We start from the raw sequence: 26,404 nt of genomic DNA on the forward strand, positions 1-26,404 counted from the left end.
GTTTCACTACAAACTGTGCTAGCCAAGGAGGAAATCCTTGCATTTACAGACAGCCTGAACTTCGCAATCTCGTGATATGTCAGCGATCAGTGTTCTCTGTTCTACAACCCAACATCAATTAATACATGCCCGATCGATTTTTTTCTGCTAGACGAAAGCGATCGTTTCTTGAGATTATTTATTCATGTTTAGCTTTTTATGGCAGAGTCGAACTGAGTTTCTTTCACTACAGACGTGATACGCTACAGTGTAAGTGGCTTCCTGAGGGTATTTGTGTATCGTTTCAGTCTCTGAATGCAGGGTTAATAAGAACACCTGACCATTGTAAACCGCAAGTATGTCAGAAAAGACCTATTTCGCTGCGTTTTTCAGGAACGAATTTGTGTCATCGAGGTAAAGGATGAAATGTCTAAAAATGAGTTAAAAGGGTGGCAGTATAAGACATATTTCTTCAAGATACTTAAGAAGACTGCTCATAATCGCACCGGTAGATGATACTGGTTTGTTTGCCTTGGGGAGAAAATGGAAACGAAGCTGCTCTCTGCCGCTGAAGAGACAGCGCAGGCGTAATCAAAAACGCTATAGTTCAAGATGTTTGCTTTCAACCGTTGGGTGTGATATTCCCACCGCTCTGAATTTGTGTGCTGTGTGAGCCTTGACCCTCTTGCTTGATTTTTGCGTGATGGTGTGCGTGCAGGAACTTTTACGCGCCGGAAAGCGGGGAGGGACGTGTCAAAATGCATGTACGAGAGGGGAAAACGCTCTCCCATTCGCATCGATACGACCTTTGCGCGGGCAGCCTGCCAGATTGTATAAAGCCAACGTAATGGTTTGGCAGCGTCAATAATTTCTGAATACCTGCGCTTAATTTTCGCTAAGCTTAAGAATTCACTAAACTTCTGACTGTGTGGTCGTACATTACTGGCTTCCCAAAAGTAGACTGCGTAATAAGGTCTCGTGGATACCGACACACGGTTGTTTTTCCCTCCAAAGCAATACTATGACGAGTAAAAAAACAGTTTTGCTGGTGCTTCGCCCAACGCGATTGAACAGACCGCTAGAGAAAAACGTTGTACTTTGCGCTGGCAAAGCAGAATGCTTTGCGCACCGTCTAACGGCGCGTTAATGCGAAGAGTGCCGTTGGATGGTGTTCTAGACTCTCCCTGACATGGGTGCTGCTGAATGAGGTCTAAGGAGGAATTCGTCCTGTTTCCGAAGTAACTGCCAATATTTCTGAAGGTTAATCTTTCCATATTTATGTCGCAGTCTATGCAGCTTTTTACCTGAGGGATTTATGTATTAGGTAGCGGCTGCAAGGTGAAAAGTGGTGCTTTCTTTGGCCGCCGTCGATGTAGCTCATGATGTACCCAAGACTCCACCCGCACATGTCCTCGTAGGTCGGTGGGTACTGGTCGTGCGGTGCTCCCAACCTGAAAGATCAACAATCACCTGGCTTCATTTCAGCGGGGGCGTTATTTTTCAGGCAAGATCTTGAATGTCAATTTTGTGCGCTTCAAGAATGAAGTTACTCATGTTGTTAGAGCGTTTATCTATAAGGGCTTTTCAAAAAGCAACATTAAAAAGATTTTAAAATCCGTAATAATGTCGTACACCGTTGTGCTCTCGTAATATTATAAGTAGACACCAGGTGGAGCAATGTGTCATGACTCATTAGCATGACGAAAAGGATGAGTGACCATCTCCTTAAAATTGCGAGAACAGAAAAGTGGTCTGGGGTTATCCGTTTTCTCATATTAGAAGGTCACAAACTTATTGGTAGTCACAGATGAGTAAAGGAACAGTGCATGTCTAAGGCTTCATTAGCTTTACGAGCTGCACAGCAAGTTTAAAAGCACAATTGCAGCATTGCCCGATGAAGTGCCGTGCGGATGATCAGGTGAAATCAGTAGTGCATTGGTGGCTGCCGGAAAAATCCGAAGAATTTTTTGTTCCGATATTCACCCATGACTAAAGCGCTAGAGCTTCATGCAGCGTTTAATCCGCTGGACGGCGTGTTAGGAAAAAAACGCACCTGAATCCTGAACGGTCTGCTGCACAATCTGTGAGCGAGAAGTTCCTTCGTAAATATATTTAATTTCCTCCGCGGTCCCTGTTTGTTTATTGTGTCCTTAATGAGAACTCAAATATTAATAATGCCCCGAAGTTTTGTGCCGTTAGTTTGTTTATGCTCGAAGCCACCGGTACGCATTATTATCATTTTGTTGAGTCGCTAGTGGTCAGTAATTTTGTTCGACAAGATTGTATCAGCAAAAAACTGCTTCTACTAGGTTCTAGATTATCTTAGAGGCTTTCCAAGCCTTACTCAAAATTTTTTTGCCAAATTCCTAGGGCTACAGACCTAGAGCGGCGGGGACTGTGTTCCTCGCGGAATGCTGAATAAACTCGCTGCCGTCGACTTCACATAATCGTCCGGTTCTTTGTGGGCACAATTGAGCCCAATGAACAGCTGGAATTAAATGCCGGTCTTCTTTGCCCATCCTGTCAGAAACAGCCAAGTGACGTCTGGTGGAGGTGCTGTGTATGCCAGGAACAGGTCCTGGCGAAGCAGCTTGAAGCAACCGTCGTCTTCAAGCACTGCCCCAGGCACCGTCTCCTACAGGAATATACTCGACGCCAAGAGAAAACTTCGACTATGAACTAGCCTTCGAGGCCTGCCACGGTCATTTACTAGCACGCCTGGGTAGCACCAACATTCAAAGGCTTCCCAGGCAGATTCCCGGCAGAAAGGCTTGACTAATTTGACCGGTTCGTTCACTTCAACAATTGGGACGACCGGATGAGCCTGAATCATGTGTTCTTTGCGTTAGAAGGTTCAGCCGCATGTGGATCGAGTAACGCCTAGAAAGCAACTACTACGGTCCGGAACTTTTCAGAAGCGGTTTCACGCGGCTAAAATCTCCTCCCTCGTCCCTCATAGCTGAGTCCCTTTGGGGCGTTAAACCGCATAAATCAAAGCAGCCACTGGGAAATTTGCTTTGATATCACGGTATCGAGAAGCTCGGTTAAGTTTGAAGATGCCAATAGCATCAATCGACATTTGTCAATAAAATTTATAGAATTTCTATAAAAAAATCCTGCATACTAGTCCACAGACAATACAAATCCTGTAGATAATCTATGGAGAGTGTGTAGATTTATGACTATCCACATTTAGTACACTTTTATCTGGAGACAGTCAATAGACTACGAATTCTCCAAGCAAATACTTATAGGAAGGTAATCGAGTCTATAAGAAATGTACAGAAACTCTGTACACCATTTTTATAAGAGAATAAGCCCATGTTGTTACGTTGTATTGTGCAAGCTTTAACGTCAATCAGGGAGTTCTTTGCGCTGTGTCCCCTCTACGTCTGTATTTCATCTATGTCTGCCTGCGCAATTACCACATATTGAGCATGCTCCAAAAAATATTGGCTCGAAACCAATTTTTTGGAGCATACTCGACAAGTGGTGATTGCACAGGAGAAAGAAAGAGAGATGTAGAGGGGCCACAGCGCACAGAACTTCCTAAATGGCTTGCACATTACAGCGTAAGAACACGGGATTGTTAGCTGTGTGGGCCGTCTGCTTGAGCCGTTCGCAATCCTCGCACGTTGAATACGCACTAACTAGTGTACCAAGATGGTGTAGTCGTTGAATTTGTTTCACGAGGTGAGTTTTTTTGTGAATTAAAGGGAGGAAAAATAAGCCTGGAGAAGGAGGAGGAGGAGGAGGGGAAAGGCAGGGAGGTTGAAGAGAAAAATAGCCGGTTTGCTACCCTACGCAGGGGGGAAAGGTGTGAGGGGAGAAAAAAAATAAAGAAGAAAAGACAGTTGCAGGAAATAAAGTAACTATGCAAAGTCACAGCGTTCAGTAAAGTCACAGCCTGTCGTGCAAGCCAGAAGTCCTCAAAAAGAGGAGCAGTGCCTTGGAGGCCTTCACCGCCGATGACCGCCGCGGCCAGTGGCCGAGAATCTTCCGTTTCCGTCAGTGGGCGCAGGTCTAGATGCTTGAGTGCACGGCAGAGAGACTGTCTTTCGGCGCTGTAGGCAGGGCATTCACAAAGAATGTGGGCTATAGTCTCATCAAAATAAGCCTGAAACTTCAAATTTATAAGGCGCTAAATGAAATTCGTTTTTCTCTTTGAAAAGTGTTCACTTTATTTCATTAAGATTTACGATATATAGTGCGTCTTTCATCCTGAAAAAGAAAACACGCTGTGTGTCGGAAAGCAGCAGAGTTATGTTACACGACACCACAGCGCTTTGAGTTTGTGGATTTTGAAGTAACCATGGCTCACGAAACAATCAGTCCATGAAACGTATGACTTGTATGACTGTGTGCCGCAATTAGTCCGTGTACGCAAAACCTCAAGTTGACGCTTATAGCTGTCCGGCAGCGGGGACAATATTAATATATCGTTCCACACTGCTGCCGGCTCGCGATCGCTGTCGCGTTCCCTTATTAGTTTCCAGCATCGGGGCAGACAAAAATTGTCAGCAGATGTTCGCTGCGTGGCAGCCTAACGAGGCAGATTTGAAGTGCGCAGACATATTGCGCGAATCTGTCGACAAACGCAAGTAAAGGAAAAATGAGTATACCCCCGAATGCAGAAATGTAACTTGGCTCGTACTTGAGTTGCGCTGTTCTCAGGGCGGCTTCATCACGTGCCATAAGTCTTATTCTACTTGGAAGGCGATCTCCGCTCTTACATGGCTTGACCGAAGGCGGCCATATTTCAAGTCTGCGTCCGGGGTGGCTTGGAACCGACTTCGCCGACTTTCTGCGTCATTTCCAACATGGCATCCCGCAGGAACGACGTCGCGCGCAGGATTTCTTCCTTCGAATTCGCGTGCTACGCAATGGATGTAGCTTTTTCAAAGGCACATCCGTTGCCGGAAGTTCCACGACCAGCCTTGCGCGATCGGGGCAACCCCATGCAACTGTACAGTGAAGACCAGTTCCTAGCCCGGTACAGATTTTCAAAGATCGCCGTGCGCAAGTTGCTCTCCATGCTGTCTGTGCAAGAGTGCGCAGACAACAGGGGACAGCCTGTGCCTCCCATGCTGCAGCTACTTATGGCACTGAGGTTTTATGCAGCTGGAACTTTCCGGATAGTGACAGGAGACCTGGTGCGCATTCCGCAGTCAACAGTGTGCCGCGCAGTTGGAAAAATGACCGTGCTAATAGCCAGACACCTGCGCCCGATACTCGTCCACTTCCCACAAGCTTCCGAGGTTGCCAAAGTGATGTGCGACTTTTACGAGCTGGCAGAGTTTCCGGGAGTCACCGCGTGCATTGACTGCACGCACGTTCGGATTAAAAGCCCCGGTGGTGAAGACGCAGAAGTGTTCCGTAACCGCAAGGGATACTTCTCTATCAACGTGCAGGTATACAAAGCAATGAACATTTTCAACTTTTTCTTCCAACGCGCTTGCTATTCCTTTTTTTTTTCGGGCCGCCACAAACGTGCAACCGTGATCTTGCTTGTCTAGTGCGCTGGTGGATGAAATATTGCGAAATATGTCACTGTGTAAATCGCGCTCAATATGAGCTACAGGCGAATAAATAACTTCTTACAAACTAAGCGTCTAATCTGTCCCCAACAGTACGGTTTTCAGGCCGGTATATCAACCCAATCAGCTCCGTTAGATATTAAAAACTCTATAATTAACAATTTTCACAATAGGCTTTTTTCTGTTGGAATTTTTCTTGATTTGTGCAAAGCCTTCGATTCTGTGAAGTATTCAATACTACTTCATAAATTAGAGACTTATGGGATCCGTGGAGTTGCAAATGCACTTTTGGAGAGTTACCTAACTGCACGTATCCAGTACACTCAGGTTCATGATGCAAAATCTTCTTTTGGTACGATAAATGTAGTTGTCCCTCAAGGTTCAATTTTAGGACCACTTTTATTCATTTTATACATTAATGACATTCTCAACATTCCATTAACTCCTAATATTATGATATATGCCGATGACACTAATGTCTTTTTTTCTGGCTCCAATCTTCAAGTACTTGAACAGCAATCTAATTCCTGGCTTAACTACTTAGCGGTTTCGCTCTCTCTTAATCAACTTCAGTTAAACGTCAGCAAAACAAAGTTTATGTTCTTTCATCCTCAAAACAAACCATTAGATCATCGCGTCAAATTAGCTTTTAATGACTTGAACATTGAGCAAGTTTATAGTTGCCGCTTTCTGGGTGTGTATTTTCGCAGTGATATGGGGTGGACAGATCATGTAAATTGCATTAGACTAAAAATGGCCAGGTCTATTTGTGATATCTATCGTATTAGGCATCTACTTCCACTACAGGTTAGAAGACAATTATACTTTGCCCTTGTTCATTCCCATCTTGTATACTGCAACCTGGTGTGGGGAACTTGCAACAAAACCGATTCGTTTAAATTGCTTTCTCTTCAAAAAAGAGCTCTACGCTCATTATGTTCAAGCCCAGTTGTCGAAAATAATCTTTTCGAAACATTTCATGTTCGCAATTTCTTTCATTCCTACAATTTGAGTTTGGCTGTTCACACTTTTTATAAAGTAAAGCATAATTTCAGGTCTTTCCAAAATGCTGGTAATTCAAGAAATGTTACGTATGGTTTTGGTGCGGTTGCCTTATCCACTGAAAGACCTAGAACAAACTATGGAAAACAAACTTTAGATAACCAAATTGTAACATTGTGTAATGCTTATGAGTCTCTAATAAAAATCGCCGTAGAAAGTCATAGTGTATCTGGTTTTAAGAAAAAACAGAAGATTCTTTTTCCTGTATAAATTCAGCTAACTTTGTATATTTTGTCTTTTGCGTTGCTTCTTTTACTGCCGAGTGTGCATATCGTGTTTTCTGCCAATTGCTGTTTATTATCTGCACATCGTTTTTTCAGTGTTTGCTATTTCTCTCGTATAACTTTTGTTGCTTGTTTTGAAACTCTTTTTTTTTGCCCTGCGGCCACTGTTCGATGTATTATTCGGGGTGTAGGCCTCGTCAGGAGGTTTGCCTCGTCTTCCTCCTTTTGCCTCACCTCGAGGGCATATTGTATTACATGGCCAAATACTACTACTACTACTACTACTATACTACTACTACTACTACTACTACTACTACTACTACTACTACTACTACTACTACTACTACTACTACTACTACCTACACCGCGCGAGCGACCGGTCCAGCGCTAGCGCACTGCATCTCATACTGAGCGCGATAGAACAGTGCTGCGCTCGAGGGCCAGCTTTTTCTTTTAAACGCAGTGATTGCTTGATAATCTAGCTTTGCTAACCATTCAGACCACCGGTCAAGCGCTGTAATGCGTTCTTTTTTTTACTTGTGGCCATGGATAGTGGTTTTCACAAGTGATCTGGATTTTCTGGATAAAGCAATACCGTGTCAACAACGTCCGTACAGCAGGGGTAGTTTATCCCGAGCCTAGGAAATAATAGGCGCCGTACGCACCTCTAGCTGCGCTGACTGGTATGTTGCTGGTTTAATGCAGGCTGTCACTGGGCCACAACTCCAGTTTTTCGATGTCGTTGCCAGCTGGCCAGGTTCAGTGCACGACAGTCGAATTTTTGATAATTCCCGCGTGCGGTTAAAGTATGAGGAAAGCCGGGTGCCTCGTGTGCTGCTGGGAGACGCTGGATATGGGTACCAGCCATTCTTGATGACGCCGCTTTCGGACCCTGGCCCAGCAAACACACCAGAAGGAAGGTAAGTTGGCAGGGACATTGCGTGGCACAAGCTTTGACCACACGTTTGATGTGTGGTATCGATTCGTAACAAATGCAGTTCTGCCCTGTTAATATGGACGACTCAAGTTATATATATATTTTTTCCTAGATTTTTCTTCTTTAGTGTTTTTGTGTATGCGTGCAGTGTCATGGTATATAGTGGCAGTAAACATGCTTTACTATCTCCCACATTGCATGAATGGCTGTGAAAAAAATTACCTCCATGCGCACAATGAAAAACCACAATCAGCAGCTGTCAGCGTAAGGAGTTGCGAGTTTTTGTTTGGAATGTGAACATGTAGTAGGAGATACTTCATCTCGTGGAACACTTGGTACGTCTGACATGCTTATACCTGCACTGCATAATTTTAAAGATAATTGTGATCAGCTTCCAAGATTGCATATTTTTACTTCAGTGCCCACCGCTTTGCATAGAAGCAGTTCATATTCTTCAATATTTTATTTTTATTTTTTTCATGACTCACTATTTTAAACGACTCGCTTTATCAACACTTTTCCTTGCTAACCATATTGTCCATTTTAACGAGGTACAACCATGCAGGGCAGTGCGTAATATTCACTTATTCACACAGGCACCAGAAAGCCCGCATCAGGAAGAGGAACAGTGTCGAAAGGGCATTTGGAGTGTGGAAGCGCCGCTTCCCTTGCCTGGACATGGGGCTGCAGCATAAGCCAGAGAAGGCGGCCTGATAATAACAGCCTGTGCACCACTTCATAACTTTGGCTGCTTGATGAAGGAGACGCAGCCCCCTGTCACCACAGTTGCACTGAACACTATCACCACGGCAGCTACAAGGAGACCAATGTACCTGCCACCTGTTACGACCTCATCGACAGCGCATCGGGCATGCAGGCAAGGTGGCTGCTGATCCAAAAGAGCTTCACATAGGTAAAAAAAAAATACAGAATTCTCCACTTTGTTTCGTGCATCTGGAGTCAAACATCCTTGCAATGTGCACCTACGTACACTACCTACATCACAAATTTCGTTCTGCAATGATTAAAGCGCTTAGAATTTCTCTCAGCTTGTGAGGATCTTGAGTTTCGAGCTTGTCCCCCTTTACAAAGCTATTTTTTCTTCCTTGCGTTCCGGCATATGTTGACAGAGGGTCCATTTTCTCGTTCCATCATTCAAGAGTGATACATTGACCTTGCAGGAGGCGAGTACAAGCATACTGCTTGCACAGAAGGCCAAATTCTCCAAAAGAGCCGTCTGCACTATGGGAGCTCCATAACTAATGGCCATTGATAGAGCGACAACCGGGCCATTCTTTCATCTTTGTGCACCAGTATTGCGGGCAGTTTCAGCGTGCACATTGCGGAAATATGTGCTGCTCTCATTCTGTTTTGCTTTTGTAGCTGCCATTTTAAAGGCCTTTAGACAACAAAGTTTTGCTGGCATGTTTTCTTCTTTCAATTAATGGGTTATACGTTATCATGCATAGATCACCTCGTGATAATCGCCTATGACAGCTAAATAATTTATAATAAAATTTCTTCGCAAGGCTGATTTGGTTTTATGAACGGAACGATGGCTGTGACATGTAGTTTATCTTTAGGTCAAGTGTCACAGAAAAAAAGTTCAGGGGACACTTTGTTGATCTAAAGTGCGGTGCCGCGCAAGCCTTTACCGCGGTGTTGCTGCTTGTGTCACTGATGTGTGGTTAGGATGTTAATTCAGTACACAATTGTTTGTGACTCTTAAATGTTGGAGACACTAGAGGGCATCTGGGAAGCATCCATCTGATTCGACGCCTTTCTGCAAACACTCCAGCGTCCTAGACAAGGAAAAGTACATATGCGTTGGCAGGAAGTGGCGTAGGCGTTACCACGCTTGGCTGTGGACCGGAAGGATGGTGGTTCGAATCACAGTGTGCAGAAAGAATTTTTTTCTTATCGAGCGTAACGGACGGAAGGATAGACGCAAGCATGAGCCACTATAGGCTTTCGCCTTAAAAAATGGTCATATAACAATGTAACTGCTGATACATCATTTATTGCCATTCCAGCTGTTGAAGCAGGGTGGTGTGAGTGTTGTAGTGATTTATATTGCAGGTTTTTTCGTGCCTCATGTGACCTTAAGGTTCACTACATGTCACAGCCATCGTTCGGTTGATGAACCAAAACAGCATGAGAGGAGCTCAAATATATATTAATTAGCGGTCATAGGCGAACACCACATGATGAGCCATGTATTTTAATGTTTAATGCATCATTTGAAAGAAGAAAGCATGGAACTAAATTTGGGCTTGTTTTTCTTGCGAGGTTTGTAACATCACAAAGCGACTCAGGGTGCGGGGATATCGTAGTGGAGCGCTCCACATAATTTCTGCCACCTAGGATTCTTCAATATGCGTTGACATGGCACTATACAAGGGTCTCTAACATTTCTCTTAAATTGAAATTCGACCATCCTAGCCAGGATGGAACCCGCGTCTTTCGGCTCAGCAGCCGAGCTCTGTAACCACTGAGCCACTATGGCAACTCAAATTGGGTGTCTGCAGTCCTTTAATGCTATCACTATTGTTGTGTTTGGGCACTGTGTTAGAGAAACTCAAGGTGCAGACCCGCTTATTCGAGAGCAGGAAAGTAACTGTTTATTCGGGGTTGAGGTGTACATTTTGTTACATAGCCGTAGCTAGCTTCGGCGCTCTTTGGTGAGACGGTGGAGTTGTTCACTCTTTTGGTGAGTTATATCTCTTGACATCTCTTCGCCATTTTGAGTTGCTTGTAGCATTTTGAGTTGCATTTTGAACCCATTTTGAGCCCATTTTGAGCTGCTTGTAGCAAGCTTGAAATGTAAATGGCAGGATTATGGTAATGTGGAGGGACAACGCTGCTTGGTCTAGATGCCATTGCGGCCTTACAAATGAGGATAAAAGGTGCGTCATTAGAATTTCTTTCCATGACACCTGATACACCCCTGATACCTCCTGAGCTACGTTCGAGCTTCAAGCATCTCTTCACTATGGAACTCGGAGTAGCCCGCGCATATGGGCACAAAGTAAGAGTACAGGACGCCATTCCTCCTGTGGCTTGCAACCTCCGAAGGGCTCCATCTGTATGTGCATGAATTTGCGTGAGCCGAACAAAGCTATCGTGGTTGACAATTTCCTCTTGCCACAAAGAGAAGAGCTCCTGCATAGCTTGGACGGGCCCCGGTGTGTTTTGAAGTTGGGACTTGCCTCGGCTTAACCACCAGGGCCGCACAGCCCAGACAGTCGGGAATTGACAACCTTCATTACCCATGATGCCCTTTTTCGCTTTAAGTGAGTTCGCTTCGGCCTTGCTTCGGCACTTTCAGCTTTTCAGAAGATGGCACACTTGCAGGGGGCTTAATACTGAAAGGATGCAAGGGGGTCCTCTTCTACATCGACGACATCATAGTCCATGGCACCACCAGACAGGAACATGTGATCAACCTTCGTGCAGTACTACAGCACCTGTCGCAATCCGCACTCCAGCTGAATCATAAATGTGTCTTTGATGTTCCAAAGCTTAAATTCTTGGGGCACGTTGTCAGCGATGAAGGACTGGTTCCACTTTCTTTTGCCATCGAAGTGTTTACGAAGGCTCTGCCTCCGTCTAACGTCGGTGAACTTCGTTCCCTCCTTGGACTCGCACGTTTCAGCTCCAAGTTTATTCCGCATTGCTCCGATTTCATTCCACCTATGCGCGCCCTGCTTCGTGGAAGCGACTCAGCCCTCTCTTGGACCGCTGCAGCTGAATCAAGCTTCAAGCTACTGAAATCGATGCTGACATCGTGCGATGTGCTGCATTTTTTTCCCTTCCTGTTGTCGTAACGACTGACGCTTCCGGATATCGCCTCGGGGCGGTGCTTCAGCAAGATAACGGCCATTCCCTGCAAACCGTTACGTTTGCCTCCCGTACCTTGACACCTCAAGAAGGAAAGTACTCGATTGGCGAACATTAGGCCTTAGCTTGCGCTTGGGCGTGTGAACGGTGGCATGTGTACTTGTGGGGCCGGCCTTTTGTCCTGCGAACTGATCACGGTGCAGTTGTCACCTTTCTGTCGACAAAAAGAACAGGACATCGCCCATTGCAAATTTCACGTCGGTCAGCACGCCTGTTATAACTTCACTGTAGGGTACTGTACAGACAATGAAAGGTCTGTTCTGGATGCCTTGTCTCGCCTTCCCGTACTGACCACATCATGCAGTGGCTCAAATCAGTTTGACGCAGGTGATGACGATTTCGTCTACCTGCTATCCTCAGCTGTGACTTAACAAGAGGCAACCATCGACAAGATTGTTGCACAGGCCATGCAATTTGCATCTGCAACATGGCCTGACAAGAAATCCCTGCCACATAATCTCAAGCCATACTATCTCCCACACGCGGGGTTGTCCATCCTGCAGGACGTATTGTACCGAGATGACAGAGTCGTAGTTCGCAAATGTTTGCGACTACGCCTCATGAATATAGCGCATGAGTTCCATCCTCATCACCAAAATATGTTTTTTTTTTAACTTTTCTTCTCCTGTTTAGGAGCATTTTGTGCAGTGCAGAATTGTGACGGTATATTTCTATTTTGTTGAGCTCTCTTGGTGTTGTGAGAGGCACGAGGACTGCCGCTTTTCCTCGAACACAGATCAGTCCTAATTTACCATCACACTCTGGAGTAGGGGTGAAATTTTCTTCTGTATGCCAATCAGTGGTTTGCGATCAAATTAGGTAGTCACTTCTTTCATATTTTCCATGTGACAGAACTTCGACTAGCTGTTCTTGCGAGTTGTACCTGCTGGTACTGGTTGGCTGTCAGGCACTAAAGCACAGATTTTGCATTTCAGTCTGCCTTCTTGCATTCCACTTCACAGGAACGACCAGCTGTTTAAATTGTTGCATGCTTTGATGGATAAGAGTAACGGAACAAGGGTGCCATCAACAAGCATTCGATGTTGTATACTTATTTAGAGTCTGCCAATGCCTGGTGCGGGTTGTTGTAGAAATGCACTGGCTGTGTTTGCAGGGATTCGGTCACTTCTACATCGTATAACATTTGGGCCTAATGTTGAACAGACTCAAGAGATGGGCACGCACAGTAACAAGCATAGAGCGAACTTTCCTAGTTACATATGAAGTGCTAGCTGCAAGCTCTGGGTTTGATGGAGACGTGATGCAACGTTTACGTTGATTTGGAGCTGCCTTACTTGTGCGCATTCACAGCATGCATGAAATGTTTTTCTGCATATGTGCAGTGTTCCCTGTCACGTGCCTTCACTTATTACGGCAAAAGCCTTTAATGGCTCGTGCTCGCGTCTATCCTTCCGTCCGTTGCACTCCAACTCGATAAGAAAAAAATCATTGTGCACGATGGGATTCGAACCACCATCCTTCCGTTCAATAGCCGAGCGTGGTAAAGACTACGCTACTTGCTGCCAACGCACATGTAGTTCTCCTTGTCTAGGATGCTGGGGAGTGTTTGCAGAAAGGTGTCGAATGAGACGGATGCCTCCCAAACGCCCTGCAGTGTCTCCAGCATTTAATATTCACAAACACCTGTGTACTTGATCAACATCTTAACTATACATCAGTGACACAAGCAGCAACACCGCGCTAAAGGCTTTCGCCTCATCGCACTCTAGGTCAACAAAGTGGCCCCGTGAAATTTCTAGCTGTGATGCCCACTTGTGGCTATGTGACGTGCGGTGTTACCTACAGCCTGGTTTTGGAAGCTGATTTTTATGAGAACAGTGCTATTTGAACGGTGAGCTGTACGCTCCGCATAGCCGCATCAGCAGGAGGCGGAGTGCCGCACAACATTCCTACCTCTTGCCTATTGTACAATAGCTTCTGAGGCACGCAAGGAGGGGAGTGACAGGACTGTGTGCTTGTGCACATTGAGGCACGCACTTAAAACCATGCATGCATGTAAACAAACTGCAGTTGTGTATATTTTCCGCGTGCAATATTTGTGCATGCATTCAGACAGCATGCCAATTTCATCCATTATGGGGGCGCTGTTTATTTGGCAGCGTCACGCAGCCTGCGAAGGTGCTCCAATTTTTTTTTCGACCTCGAGAAGTTCTAATTAAAGTTTCTTTTTCTGCACTTCTATGTTGTTTTCAGTCTCGAGAAGTTCTAATTCCACTTTTTTTTTCTGCACTTCAAGTTTCTGAATGCTTTCCGTGAAGACCATTTTTTCCTGCCTTTCTTTGAGGACACTTTCATGGTCCTCTCTAAGTAGCTGAAGTCGCACTTCATGTTCTTTACGGAGGAGAGCAGCTCTGGTTACATTTTCATCCTCCAGAGTTCTTTCTAGAAGGGCCATCTGCCCTCTTGGCGCTCTACCACTGTCGCCAATGGTCACTGCTTCAGCAGTGGTGCGGGTAGCAGCAGCTCCGGAAGCAGCAGGAACATAGCTGGAGCCTGCTGAAGCAGCAGCTGAGGACAACAGTGCCTCTGTGCAGACTGATGCTGCTTGTAGCACTGGTGCAGCAGGAGCATTGCTGCAGCCTGCTGCAGCAGTATTACACGCAGCATCAGCCTGCTCAGAAGCACTGTTCTCCTCCGCTGCTTCTGAACCTGTCGCAATTGTGTGAGCAACAGCCGCTGAGAACTAGTCCTCAATGCAGCTGTACTCCCACTGGTCGTCGTCTGTAATAAACACAGCAGATGCAAAACAAAATAAATTGAAGCTCATGAAAAGACCACCTGTCTACCTTGTTAGCTGCATATATTTGAAACAACCGCTGTGGAGGGACCCACAAAAGGAAGTGAAAAATAAAATTACGCAGCCCATGCCAGAGTCTGTAACGGGCACGTATGTTGCTGTTTCTCGTGACCTAAGCTGGCAGTCCTGAACCAAAAAGTGACTGAAAACTGCTGCAGTGTACTTTTGTTATGCTACCCTAAGCAGTGTCATTTCTGCAGCCAGTATTGTAACTATCAAACATAGTGCATTGCACAAATAAAGTATGCATATCTGGCAGTTTTGTTTCTTCATGATTATGTGTCCGTGAAATAAAGGACACTAACAGATCTTTTGCTGCCTACATGAATGGTACTGCACCGTTTTCCTGTGTGTGCAGAGGTATTCCGAGATCATGCTACATACACAAGATAAGCAGCAGCCTGCTACAGACACAAGTACTGTCATTAGCAGTATGAGCGGGAACACAGGAGCGCGTGCCCGATAGCCTCGAACCTTAAATGTAGCGATACGTGGCGGCCTCAGAAACCAAGTGTAAATGGCGGTGCGTTCTCCCATTTCTCAGAAGCCGGCAACGTAGCAGAAGCCTTTCCCCAGTGTTCCGAAAAGCGGCCGCGTCGTGCATCGCCACAAGGAGGGTTTGAGGCTATCTGCCACTCACTCCCGTGTTCCTGCTCATATTTCTCATGATAGTACATCCATAGGCAATAAAATTCAAAGCTACACAAAAAACTGATAGAAGGAAACCAACACCACGTGCTTGAAACTAGCAGCCGGATTATGATAGGCTGAGCATTGCAAAGAAAAAGAGCTGCATGAATTACCAACAACATGGTTGTTAACTTGCCTGTATAGCCACATGTTGTACAAGCAGATAAAGATGTGACAATATATGTGGAGAAGTGGAAGCATAATAAAACTACATATAGGTTGGCATTTGTGGACAGTGATGCAAGGATGCCAAAACCGAATGCAAAAATGACAAATCGGGTTGGAATATTGCAGTGGATGCAGTTCAGACTGCAGCACTGGGAAGACGTGCTACCACACCACCCGAGAGCTCGCTCCCTTCTTTCACTACAGAAAAGCAGCATACCACTTGCGAACATGGTGCTGACATAAAATACCCTCAAATGCTATCAGATTCGGATGCAGCTTGAAGCAAGTCATCCTCTACCTGGAGAAACATTCAGCAACCGGGTGTACAGAAGCTTTACATAAAGTTGCCATAAGTTATCTCATTTTTATTATCCACCACGGATGCAACCTTATATCCGCACAGCAGCCTAGAACAAACGTGAAACACAGCGTGAACTTTGACATTGCACGCTGCCACTGACATCGAAAAAAGGCGTACAGAGGAGAGAAGCTCCTTTTCTTCCTACAATGATATATTCCAAACATGCAAAACACCCTACGTGTGTACTCGTGAGAACTGCCACCGGATCCATCTACCGTGGACTGCAGAAGGCGCACAACTGGTAATGTTTCCCCAAGTGGCAAGCCAACTGCCCCATCTGAATCGTAGTCGTTTCTCATGCGGGTGGCAATATGACTTGCAATGGCCACCACCCGCTCACTCTGGGGACTTGGGGGGGGGGGGGTGAGTGCAGCTGGTCCTCCTCCTAAATAGAAAAAAATCTATATTAGCATAGAATGAAGCCAGTTTTAATGAATAGAAAAAGTGCCATTAGAAGATTTTTCACCATCGCTTTTACTTCGTTATGAATTGTTCCTAAACTCGTCCCACAAAAAAAGCTATCCAGGGCACACCAATCTGTGTTTTCGCTACATTTTTGTGCCACTCGTAACTGCCTACCCAACAGCATCAAGAGCGAGTAAAGGTCGTTTGCTCTATGTGCAGCCTCCTGGACTTTTTGGCGAGAATATCACGCGACTGTAGACCGCGCGGCATAATGCCTCAAGAGCACGATGTCCGCGTCGTTTTAACTTTGGTGCGGCACGATATTTGAAATTGCTTGAGCACTGCTGGAACGATTAACGCAGGTTGTATGTATCCGCAAAACGACCTACATCATACAGTAGGTCGTGGTCTGCAATCGTAAATAAAGTAGCAACACTACACTTCGCATAAAGCGTGATTCCGAGCGCACCTGTTTCTGGGAACCCTGTTTTTGCAAAGCAAGCGGAATTTTCACGCACTTATCCATGGCATACAATGCATGCAGGAGGAGGTATTCGTGCACGAGCTGCAAGCTGCGCATACCTGTCTTGTGGCGGTCCCTGTTTTGCCTTGCGAGCTCGTCTTTTGACTTCTGCTTCATATTGTTCCAGCATTTTTTAAGCTTGCTGGGGTCACGCCGGGACACTCTATGGTGCGAATTGTACAGCCCGGTGACTTCAATCCAAGTCGCTGTCTTCTTCGCCAGCCAGGGAGGTCACGTCGGTTTTCTTGCACTCGATAATGTGCTTAAATTGGTTCACCATATCAGTGATCAGCGTCTTCTCCTGTGGAGTAAAGCGAGGCGCTGCCTTCCGCTGGGAGGGGACATCTGGCGATGACGCCAACAACAGCTGACACATTTTCTAGTCAGGGCAAATAAAATCGCGCATCAACGATACACTCGCAAATACTGCTGCTGTTGCTGTTGCCTCTGACGTACGGAATGGCACGGGCACGCTTTGTTGAACTTCGCGACTTGGCTTGGCTCGTCTGTGGTGCATGTTGCCAACCAAACACATCATTCGGGTGAAAGCGGCAGGCAGCACTGATATGTACTTTTCATTGATGACATTTTTCTGCATAAACAACTCGTATACTGAGTTCATTTATAAATGCTGAGCGAAATGCATAGTTTTGTTGGCGTACGGTGCGCATAAAATATTACATTGTTCGTGAATCTCTGTCACAGACGAGCAGTGTGCCTTCGCGTTCAATCAAGCGCTTGACTTGAGGCGGACTTGGCGAAGCAAGTCAGCCGGAGCGTCTATGAAACGTGATTGCCGACTTCGGTGTTTTGAAGTCAGCTTTGTACTTCGGGCGTACTTCGCCAAGCCAAGCCTAAGCGCGAGCCAAGTTTGATCTCTGCATTCGGGGGTTAGGCATGCTGCAAGAAGCCACGGAACTCCGAAAGAGCAAGCGTAAACGTTTCTATTTTTTTTTTACATTTCGGCTTCTTTCAGCCCTTCTTTAATCCCTTCGTTCACAGGTGTAGTTCAGGGGACCACCCATTATAAGATGCACTGCTGTCGCGGTTATGCGCATTAATTAAAACTCCTATAAAAACGTATAGGAATTATAAGTGGTCATGAGGAAGCCTACTTGATTTGTTGCCTGAATTTGAATATTCGATAATAAAAGATTAGATGCATTTTCCTCCCGCTCGTATGCGTTGTGCTGTTCCGTATTTTATTCACACAAACCAATTTAAAATACATTACATTACGTCGTCAGCGCTGCTGGCTGCAGGGCCAATGAAAAATGAGGCACAAGGGGGATGGTGGGGGTTTCCTTTTTTAGCCGTCATGTAAGCGTACACATGTTCAGATAGCGTTTTAGCCTTGGTCAGAACGGTCAGTGCTGTTCATCCATCTAGTCTTCCCGCCTTCCAGTTGTACACTAAGGTCGACCTTGTTCGTGCGCTGCTTTAGGCTTTGTGTTGGTGCCATTTTTTTTTAATTTAGAGATTCATACTGCCTGGAATTTTCATGGGGAGTCGCAGTGTGACAGCAAAAACAGAAATTAAATAAGCACTGTCCTTTCATAATTTATTACACGCACCGCACCGGCAGAGCTTGAGGCTTCGAATGTACGTCTTGGATATATATTGTCGAGGACGAAAATGGATGGTTCAAACGCAAGGATAAAGAGAAGGTAATATTTGTTTGAAGTTAATTGACGGCGAAGTTATTTTTATGCCAAGTGCAATCGAACCCCATTTGAAATCACTTCAGTTACATGATTTAGCTCTCATAGCTTTGATCTAAAGAAATTGCGCTTAAGTGATTGGACTGTGCTGTAAAGAACCTTACAGGCTCCTGGTTTCTTCCTTGCACATCAAGGCATGGACCTTAGCCCTCAACAGACTTATTTATGGTGCTGCAAGAATAAAAGCTAGATGCTTGCCTCGCAGCAATATCAGGGGTATTAGTGAACAACACTCAATTGTGCCAAATTCGCGCGCATTGAGTAACAGTTAGGAAACGTTCACAGCAACAAACAACATCAGACCACGGTGACGATAAGCAAGGCCCTGCTTTCACAGCGTGTTAGCCTCGTCCGGCGCCATGGTCAGCGTATATGAAGAGGCTCAATTGCAAACATTTGTGTCCGCGCGCCGCACCGTTGTTCTCGCCAGTAGTGAGGTCATAACACTTATACTGGATTTGGAGCCAAGAGTAGAGAATTCGAATCGCCCGCATTTCCCACGTGGCGAGCGCCTATTGATGTCAAAAGCTTGTGTTTCCTGCCAAATTGCCCTGATTTCGCTTCCTTATTCCAATGAGACAAACTTTGAATTGTACCTACCAGTTCGTAATATTTATAGGGGGGAGGGGGGGGATAGACAAAAAAATTATTGCGTACAGTCTTGGTCGCAAGTACTCGGGTCACAAGGGTCTCCTTTGGAGTCGCATGTTGGACACGGCACCCTCCGTCCAATTATTGTTCTAAGTTAACATATATTCTTCGTTCTTCATGGCTACGTTGCCGTTTGTCCCACAGCAAACTAAGCATTTATAGGGGGAGAAAATTGGATTTAGAAATCTTCCCGCCAGTCGATTCAAACTCGCTACGGCCTTACTAAAAAGGATGAATTTCCACTGCTTTGAAGTATATGGCGGTGTAGTGTGGCCTTTGGGATTCGCGAGCAAAAAAATGGGACCGACTGTTGCATTTCACTTGTGCAATCGGGAGGGGATGGAAACACCTTCACTTAGCTTTTCGGTCTTTTCTAACGCATAAAAGTTCCGTTTTATGTGACAGTGACTAGGATATGTGGTACCCTATCCAAATAGGCCTACTGGAGTTTGTCTTCAATATCTCTTTACATACAAAAGGCCCTGAAAGGCTACGACAAGGGTCCTTCTCGCTATGAAGACATTTACAGCTTGATGGGTGCTTTGATGTACTACTATACGGCTCAAAACGAACCGTATGGCTTGAAGACTTTTGACGAGGGGTGTACGAGTTGAAAGCGGTGGTCGCGGGCTCAAGTGGTTAGGTACAGCGGCGAAACGACACACCGGAACCTTTTTTTCAGCAGCGGCAGTAGAACCGGCAACGCATGAACTTTAACGTATGATGATGTGCTTAATTTTTATGGCGCAAGGGCAGCTGTGACCAATAGTGCCACGGCGCATGGTATCTTTTACTACACAAGGCGAGGTCAAAGACTCATTTCCCAAGAACTTAAACACCATAAGCCGAGCGTAAGGCCAGAGGAAAACTTTAACGGAGCCGATGGGATTTAGTCGCACGAGAAAAAGAGTCAGCACAGTACTTACATGTGTCCAAATTCGTGAGTCGCTACGTCATTTCCGGAGTACGACCCGAAGGTATCCTCAACAATGAGCGCATTTTTCCCCCGCAATGCACATACCGCCGATGGGCGATATACCTGCGAGTGCAGCCCGCAGAAATGTTTTTCACTCGTGGCTCACAATCATCGTAAAGTGCTTCAATTACTGGGCACTGGAACCGCGAGAACAATGTAGGGATGATGGCCCTCCTTAAAGGAGTCGGTTTCTTTCAGCTGCGATCCCATTTGCTGCACTGCTGTCGGAGTATTCAACTAGAAGAAAAAAAGTATACAGCGCTTGACTTCGTAAGAATAAAAGGGACTGAATTTCGCTGAGGTAATTGTGATTAATGATGGCAATTAAAACAAAATAATATTAACCACAACCAGAAGGGACGAGAACTAATTCACGAACAACTTCTGCTAAAGTTAGGCGCATAATTGTTCAGGGGCAACTGACTCGAATTGTCAGCTGTAGCGATCAGTATCCGCACGGGAATCGGCAAAAAGAGAGAGAGAGAGAGACAAAGAAATAAATAAAGAGATGCTGAATAATGAAAAGAAGGTTCTGGGAGTGTTAAAAAAGCCGCTGGCATGCTGCTCTGCATTCGGGAGGGCGCTCTACTAGATAAAGGTTGTGACAGAAGGGGCAGAAAAACAGAAAAAAACAAATTGGCAACTCGCTATCATCAGAACTTTTTTGGATTACTACTCTGTTTTCAAGAATGAAAAAACTTGTTGCGATCAACCATGTCTTGAAACCATTCCGTTCATGTTGATCTCTGGCGGCAATGATGACAACCGTTGAGCTCAAGGGCGCTGCGTGTACTTTCATGTTGGCTGCCTCTGCCACAAAGATTTACTTCTCTCCTGTATCCCTTTCTACTGTTGCTTAGTTACTCAGGAAAGTATCTGTCTCTGCGCCTTCCGACATGTCACGTCACATTGCACACACTTTGACCATTTCTTCAGGTTTTGCGAGCGTAACTACTTTTCCTCTCAGCCCATGTGCCGACACAACCGTACGCAACCATACGCGGTGCAACGCTCTTCGCGATAACTATAAGAAAGCGTGATACATGAAAGGGTGGCCATAAAGCAAGGGGTTGAGACGAAGGGCAGAGTATCCCGTAAGTTAAACCTCTGCGAACAGAGCGATAGAGAGCAAAAAAAATATATAGAGACCGCTGCGGCTACCCGCATTGCAAGAATGCGACAGCGTTGACGCCTCCTCGAAACTCATCGCCATTCAAAATTGGCGCCATGGTTGTTTTTTGTTTACTTGATTGTTTGGTTATCGAATTACTCTGTTTATACCCTCGTTTCATCCCAGCAACCATTTCCGGTTTTCAACTTTTTCGCCACGCTTAATTCCCGTGCTCACTAAATACCTGCCCAGTCTATTTACCCGTCCATTACCTTTTGCTTCTCATTATTTATCTAATTCCCTCTTATTTATCATGCTTCTTTTTATATCTCTTGGTTGCATATCGATCACTTATCACTGGTCACGTGATAGCCATTTCGAGTTTTCAAACTTGTCGACACACTTTGGCTCAGTCCACACTTCCGGTTTTTTTTTTCAAATTTGGCGCTACGCTATAGCTCCGCCTACTTCCGGCACTTTCAAATTTCGCTGCTCTTTTGCTCTGACCCCGCCCACTTTTTGGACATTTTTGGTTCTAATTAATTAACTATTCATCTGATTTCGTAAAAAAAATTTTCAGGCAGTATCCTCACATTATCCTCTGTCGATTACAGCCACTCTTTTGACGCTACCACTTCCGAGTTGCCCACAACTGCTGCCGACACATTTTGCGGACACGATCCACGCGGACATAGCAGAGTAAATCTTTCGGTTTAATACATTATTCCGACTCTAACTGCGCAGACTGCCAGCTGTTTATTCATGAGAGCGAAATAACGGGTTGGTATAAGCAGGGAAGTCAGCATGGTAACAATTTCTGTCACTAGCACGCTCCTTTTACAAGAAAAACTCACACAAAGGATGAACAAAATCGTAATAAAATCACGGCCGTATCCTTGCGATAGGCCGATAGAATTACAAGTGAGGACCAGATATCGCACTACTGGGAGCATGGCGTCAAAATGGGAAACAGAAGTACGCAGACGGTAGAAGGCAAACAACGATCAAACAGCTTTGAAAAGGCGAAGCTGAGGGAATAAAACACGATATAATAACAACTAAAAATCGAAATTACAGGCATGAGGGAATGGAAAACAACAAATAACGCGTGCCGAAACAAGAATGACAAACACGAAAAATACAATAAAGGAATAAAATATTAAGGTCGAAAGAGAACGTTTAGCACGCATAGCCAAAACTGAATCTATCCTTAGCTGTTTTCTTTGTTTAGAAAAGGAAATGTTCAGAACATGTAGCTTGAAACAAGTTCTATGGGCATCAAAAACGTTTGCGTTTGAAGGAAGGACTAAACAAAGGGACGAGTGAAAAGAGAGCTAAACCTGTAGACTGACTTGCCCAGCTCTAGCTTAAAATGAACTTCCTAGAATGAGGAAGTCAATTGTAAAGTGTAATTCGTCTCAGAGACCGAAGACCAGAACTTTTCGGGAGAAGTAGATGCAGGGGTATCGCAACTGAATGTTGGAATATGACGCAAAAAATATCTACCTTGTATTGTTTTCTACTGAACGCGGCAGAACAGGAGGCATCATAGATCCTTTCTTTTCTACAGTAAGACCAGCGAGACACTTGCTTGGCAAACGGGCAAGCGCTGAAAAAAAGTACTTGCTGGTCTGCAAAACTTGGAGACGGATCTCCCGCACAACGGACCGCACTGAGAAAAAATGATTAAGCTTTCGCTTCGAACACTAAAATATGGTGGCGTGGAAACAGACAGGTGAATATTTCTAATGAATAGCGGTCGACAGTCATTTAGAATTAAATTCCCCGCACCCGATGATGATTTTAGGTTTTGATCTGCTAGCGGTTTTTCGTTCTCAGCCAAAACTAACCAACCGTTTTGATAAATTTTGGAAGCTCCCGAACTAAATGTACAGAATTTATATTTCTTTTAAACGACTTGAATCTTTAGTTCGACATTTCTTTTATCACAACAAGCTTTTCTTGAAAGAAACAGCGTTGTAAGAAACAGCTTGTAAGAAACTGCACATAAGTACTCCATAGAGCCAGCTGCGGCAGCGATATGCAATTAAAATATATTCTTACGCACTTGGCGTAAAATATATTTTAAGAACAAAATTATACGTAATAATACTGTATATGCTGCACATCCTGCCAGCAATTTTATCATGCACCTTCTGGATACCTGATGTGTTTTACGTCATGAGAAAACAGGCTCAACTGAGCCTCAGGCAAAGCCTTCAATCTCTTTTTGTTGGCGACATTATTTTGAGTGATTCGCTGAGTAGTAATTTCAAGATCACTCACAATTTTAAGATTTGTATATCTATATCTGGGCCGCCGCGGTGGCTGAGTAATTATGGCGCTCGGCTGCTGGCCCGAAAGACGGCGGTTCGATCCTGGTCGCGGCGGTCGAATTTCGATGGAGGCGAAATTCTAGAGGCCCGCGTGCTGTGCGATGTCAGTGCACGTTAAAGAATCCCAGTTGGTCGAAATTTCCGGAGCCCTTCTCTACGGCGTCTCTCATAGAAAGAGTCGCTTTGGGACGTTAAACCCCCATAAACCAAAACATATCTATATGTCAGTGCTACAATGCAGTATGTGTACTACGAGAATTTCTTTCACCTGCCAAAATAGCACCGCTGTGTTACCAGCTTACCCCAATTCGATGTGAAATCAGTAGATTATTTTATGCGGGCGACCATTTCTGCATTTAACAAGGTTCACATCACTTCAAATGACCAATTTTCGATCCGCCATTACTGTCAAACCAATAATAGGAGAGTAAGGACACTCTGTAAATTTCAGGTGGGAAATAATTACGAAATACAGATCTGATTGTTAAAGAATATGTAACATAAAGAAAGTAATATACATTACAAATATTCTGCAATTATTATCGCAAACTCTAAAGCTGCTGTCGGACACCGTGCAGGTAAACAATGTCCATATCAGAACAATACTTTTACTGATACTGATGCTGAAAATTTCTCAAACGAATGCTCTATTACCATGGAATGGCCCGGTGATAGTATAGCTGATATACCACAAAATGCACTATATGTCATCCAATGTATCAAACAAACACAATGTTTCTATCACCGACTGATTGGAGTGGAGTGCTTGGTGTTAATTCCGCGCTGAATCACAGCTTTGCCTGGTCAGCAAAAACATTTAAACATGAACCGCTGAATGCTATGGAAGAAATATCTAGATATTTCTAAGAGAATTTCTTATGAAACTAAAAGTTCACCGTATAGCCCTAGTACACGAGAACGGCTACTGCAGGACCATCTCGGTACCTGGAATTTTCCAAGAAAATAATAGACAAAAAAAGCCTTGTTCATTTCGTTCTTACAAAAGCTGTATGTCGATCAGCAGCTAATATTTCAGAAAGGCAGGTAAGTCCAGGTAGCCGTCATAGGCAAGAAGGAAAAATACTTAACGATCTATGCTGAGCCTTTCAACTGAGGAATACTGCTTAGCTTCAGATACGCTATACTTAGAAACAGCGCGATGAAACACAGACAACACGAAGAAAGGACACACACAAGCGCTGACTCACAACTGAATTTTTATTTTGAAGGAAAGATGCTTAAATAGAAGACGTGAGAGGGTGGGTAACAGGGCTGCTGCAGCGATCACCGACAATCAGTGTAGTCGCGTCACAAAATTAAAAAAAAAACAGGAACAAACGAAGTAAGCGATAAAAAGAGAGCGTAAAGAGCCACGAAAAGGTGGTCAGGTGACAATAACAAAAACAAACAATCCAAAATTACCCAAAAGTGCGGAGAATGCGTTAAAAACTTGAGGGACACAGAGGGGAATATACAAGTGAATACAAGTGGCCCCTTTTTGGGCATATTTTTTAAGCTTTTACCTTCTTCATTTTTCAAGTATTCACTTCTATGTATTCTTCTATTTAAGCATCGTTATTTCAAAATAAAGAATCAGTTGTGAGTCAGCTCTCGTGTGTGTCGTTTCTTCGTGTTGTCCATGTTTCATCGTTCTGTTTCTAAGTACAATGCATTACCAACTCTCCCGGAACCTTGCTCTTCTTTAGATAAGCATTTGACTGCATTTTAAATCATTCGCATAAACTGAAATTTTCTCTTTTCAGATTTCACCGCACGTCGTTAACTTTGCTTAAAAGTTATTCAACTACACGAGCGCAGTGCACTGTAATAATGGCGCAAATTCAAGCGTAAAAAAATCCCAGTTTGGTATGACGAAAGGCTAAAATTTTGACCCTATGCGAATTATTGTACAGGTTCGGCCAAAGTATTACGGAGCACGCTTCGGCGTTTGAAAATTTCTCACGCGTTCCATGGAGAACATATGATGGATTCTTGGATTCATACGGGGGAGGGGAGGGGGGGGGGGGCGAACAGCGTCATGTGCTTAGATGTCTGTACAGCACTCCTTAATTTTTGCTAGGTAAGACGTGACAAGAGTTTGTTCGCCGAAGCGGGTTTCTTAAAATTATGGCCGGGACACCACATCTGAATTACATTGTGAACATGCAGGCAGCCAAAATTTAGTTGATATGCTGAATACATCAATTATTTTTTGTGTCATCTTGACAAGGTCTAAAGAAACGCAAACTTCTTATGACAGTGCTTAGAAAAACGTTAAAATCAGTCGGTATGTAATTAATAAATATAGATTGCCTATTTTCAAAGCAAAATTTAAAGCAATTCCTAGCCACTTAAAGTTAAGATCCATAGGTACTCCTGCCAACTTTTTTATACGGTACAGTCGTTTCCTAGGTGTTTTATTAAAAAGAGCATTTCCTGAAACTTGCATGTCGACCGATTTCAGGTGATCTTTATTAGGCTGTTGGCGTAAAAAAAGATTGATTTTATTCACTCATGGCAGCAAGACGACTAACTGATTATTCCTTTGTGCATTTCCAATGAGGCGACTGTTCCCCTCAACAGTTTACAATACCCCAAAATATTGTTTATGGTTTGTTTATGGGGGTTTAACGTCCCAAAGCGACTCATACTATGAAGGACGCCGTAGTGAAGTGCTCCGAAAATTTCGACCACCTGAGGTTCTTTAACGTGCACTGACATCGCACAGTACACGGGCCTCTGGAATTTCTCCTCCATCGAAATTCGACCGCCGCGGCCGGAATCGAACCCGCGTCTTTCGGGTCAGCAGCCGAGTGCCATAACCACGGAGCCACCGCGGCGGCAATAGCCCAAAATAAATATTTTCCTGTTGCTATTGATTGCTGAACAATTATGAATAATTGTGACTTACAAATTTCACAGAACCGCTAACACTTCCTTAAATCAACAAAATTCTAACCCGTGGTATATCTGTGTTACAAAAAAAATCTTAAAGAGGTTCTTGT

General features: G+C 44.5%; 1 protein-coding gene across 1 annotated transcript in view; it reads right to left on the bottom strand.

Moving 5' to 3' along the window:
• Nucleotides 1–1,340: 1,340 nt before the first annotated feature.
• Nucleotides 1,341–26,404, bottom strand: part of LOC144106693 (uncharacterized) — a 170,514-nt gene continuing 145,450 nt past the window's right edge. The window contains exons 11-12 of the mRNA XM_077639535.1: nt 19,903–20,015; nt 1,341–1,430 (exon numbers count right to left, since the gene is read on the bottom strand). Coding sequence (XP_077495661.1) covers nt 19,960–20,015 — 56 coding nt within the window. The 3' untranslated portion in view covers nt 1,341–1,430; nt 19,903–19,959. The remainder of the gene's footprint in view (nt 1,431–19,902; nt 20,016–26,404) is intronic.

Source organism: Amblyomma americanum, chromosome 1 (assembly GCF_052857255.1).
Source record: "Amblyomma americanum isolate KBUSLIRL-KWMA chromosome 1, ASM5285725v1, whole genome shotgun sequence".
In the NCBI taxonomy this organism is placed as follows: Eukaryota; Metazoa; Arthropoda; class Arachnida; order Ixodida; family Ixodidae; genus Amblyomma; species Amblyomma americanum.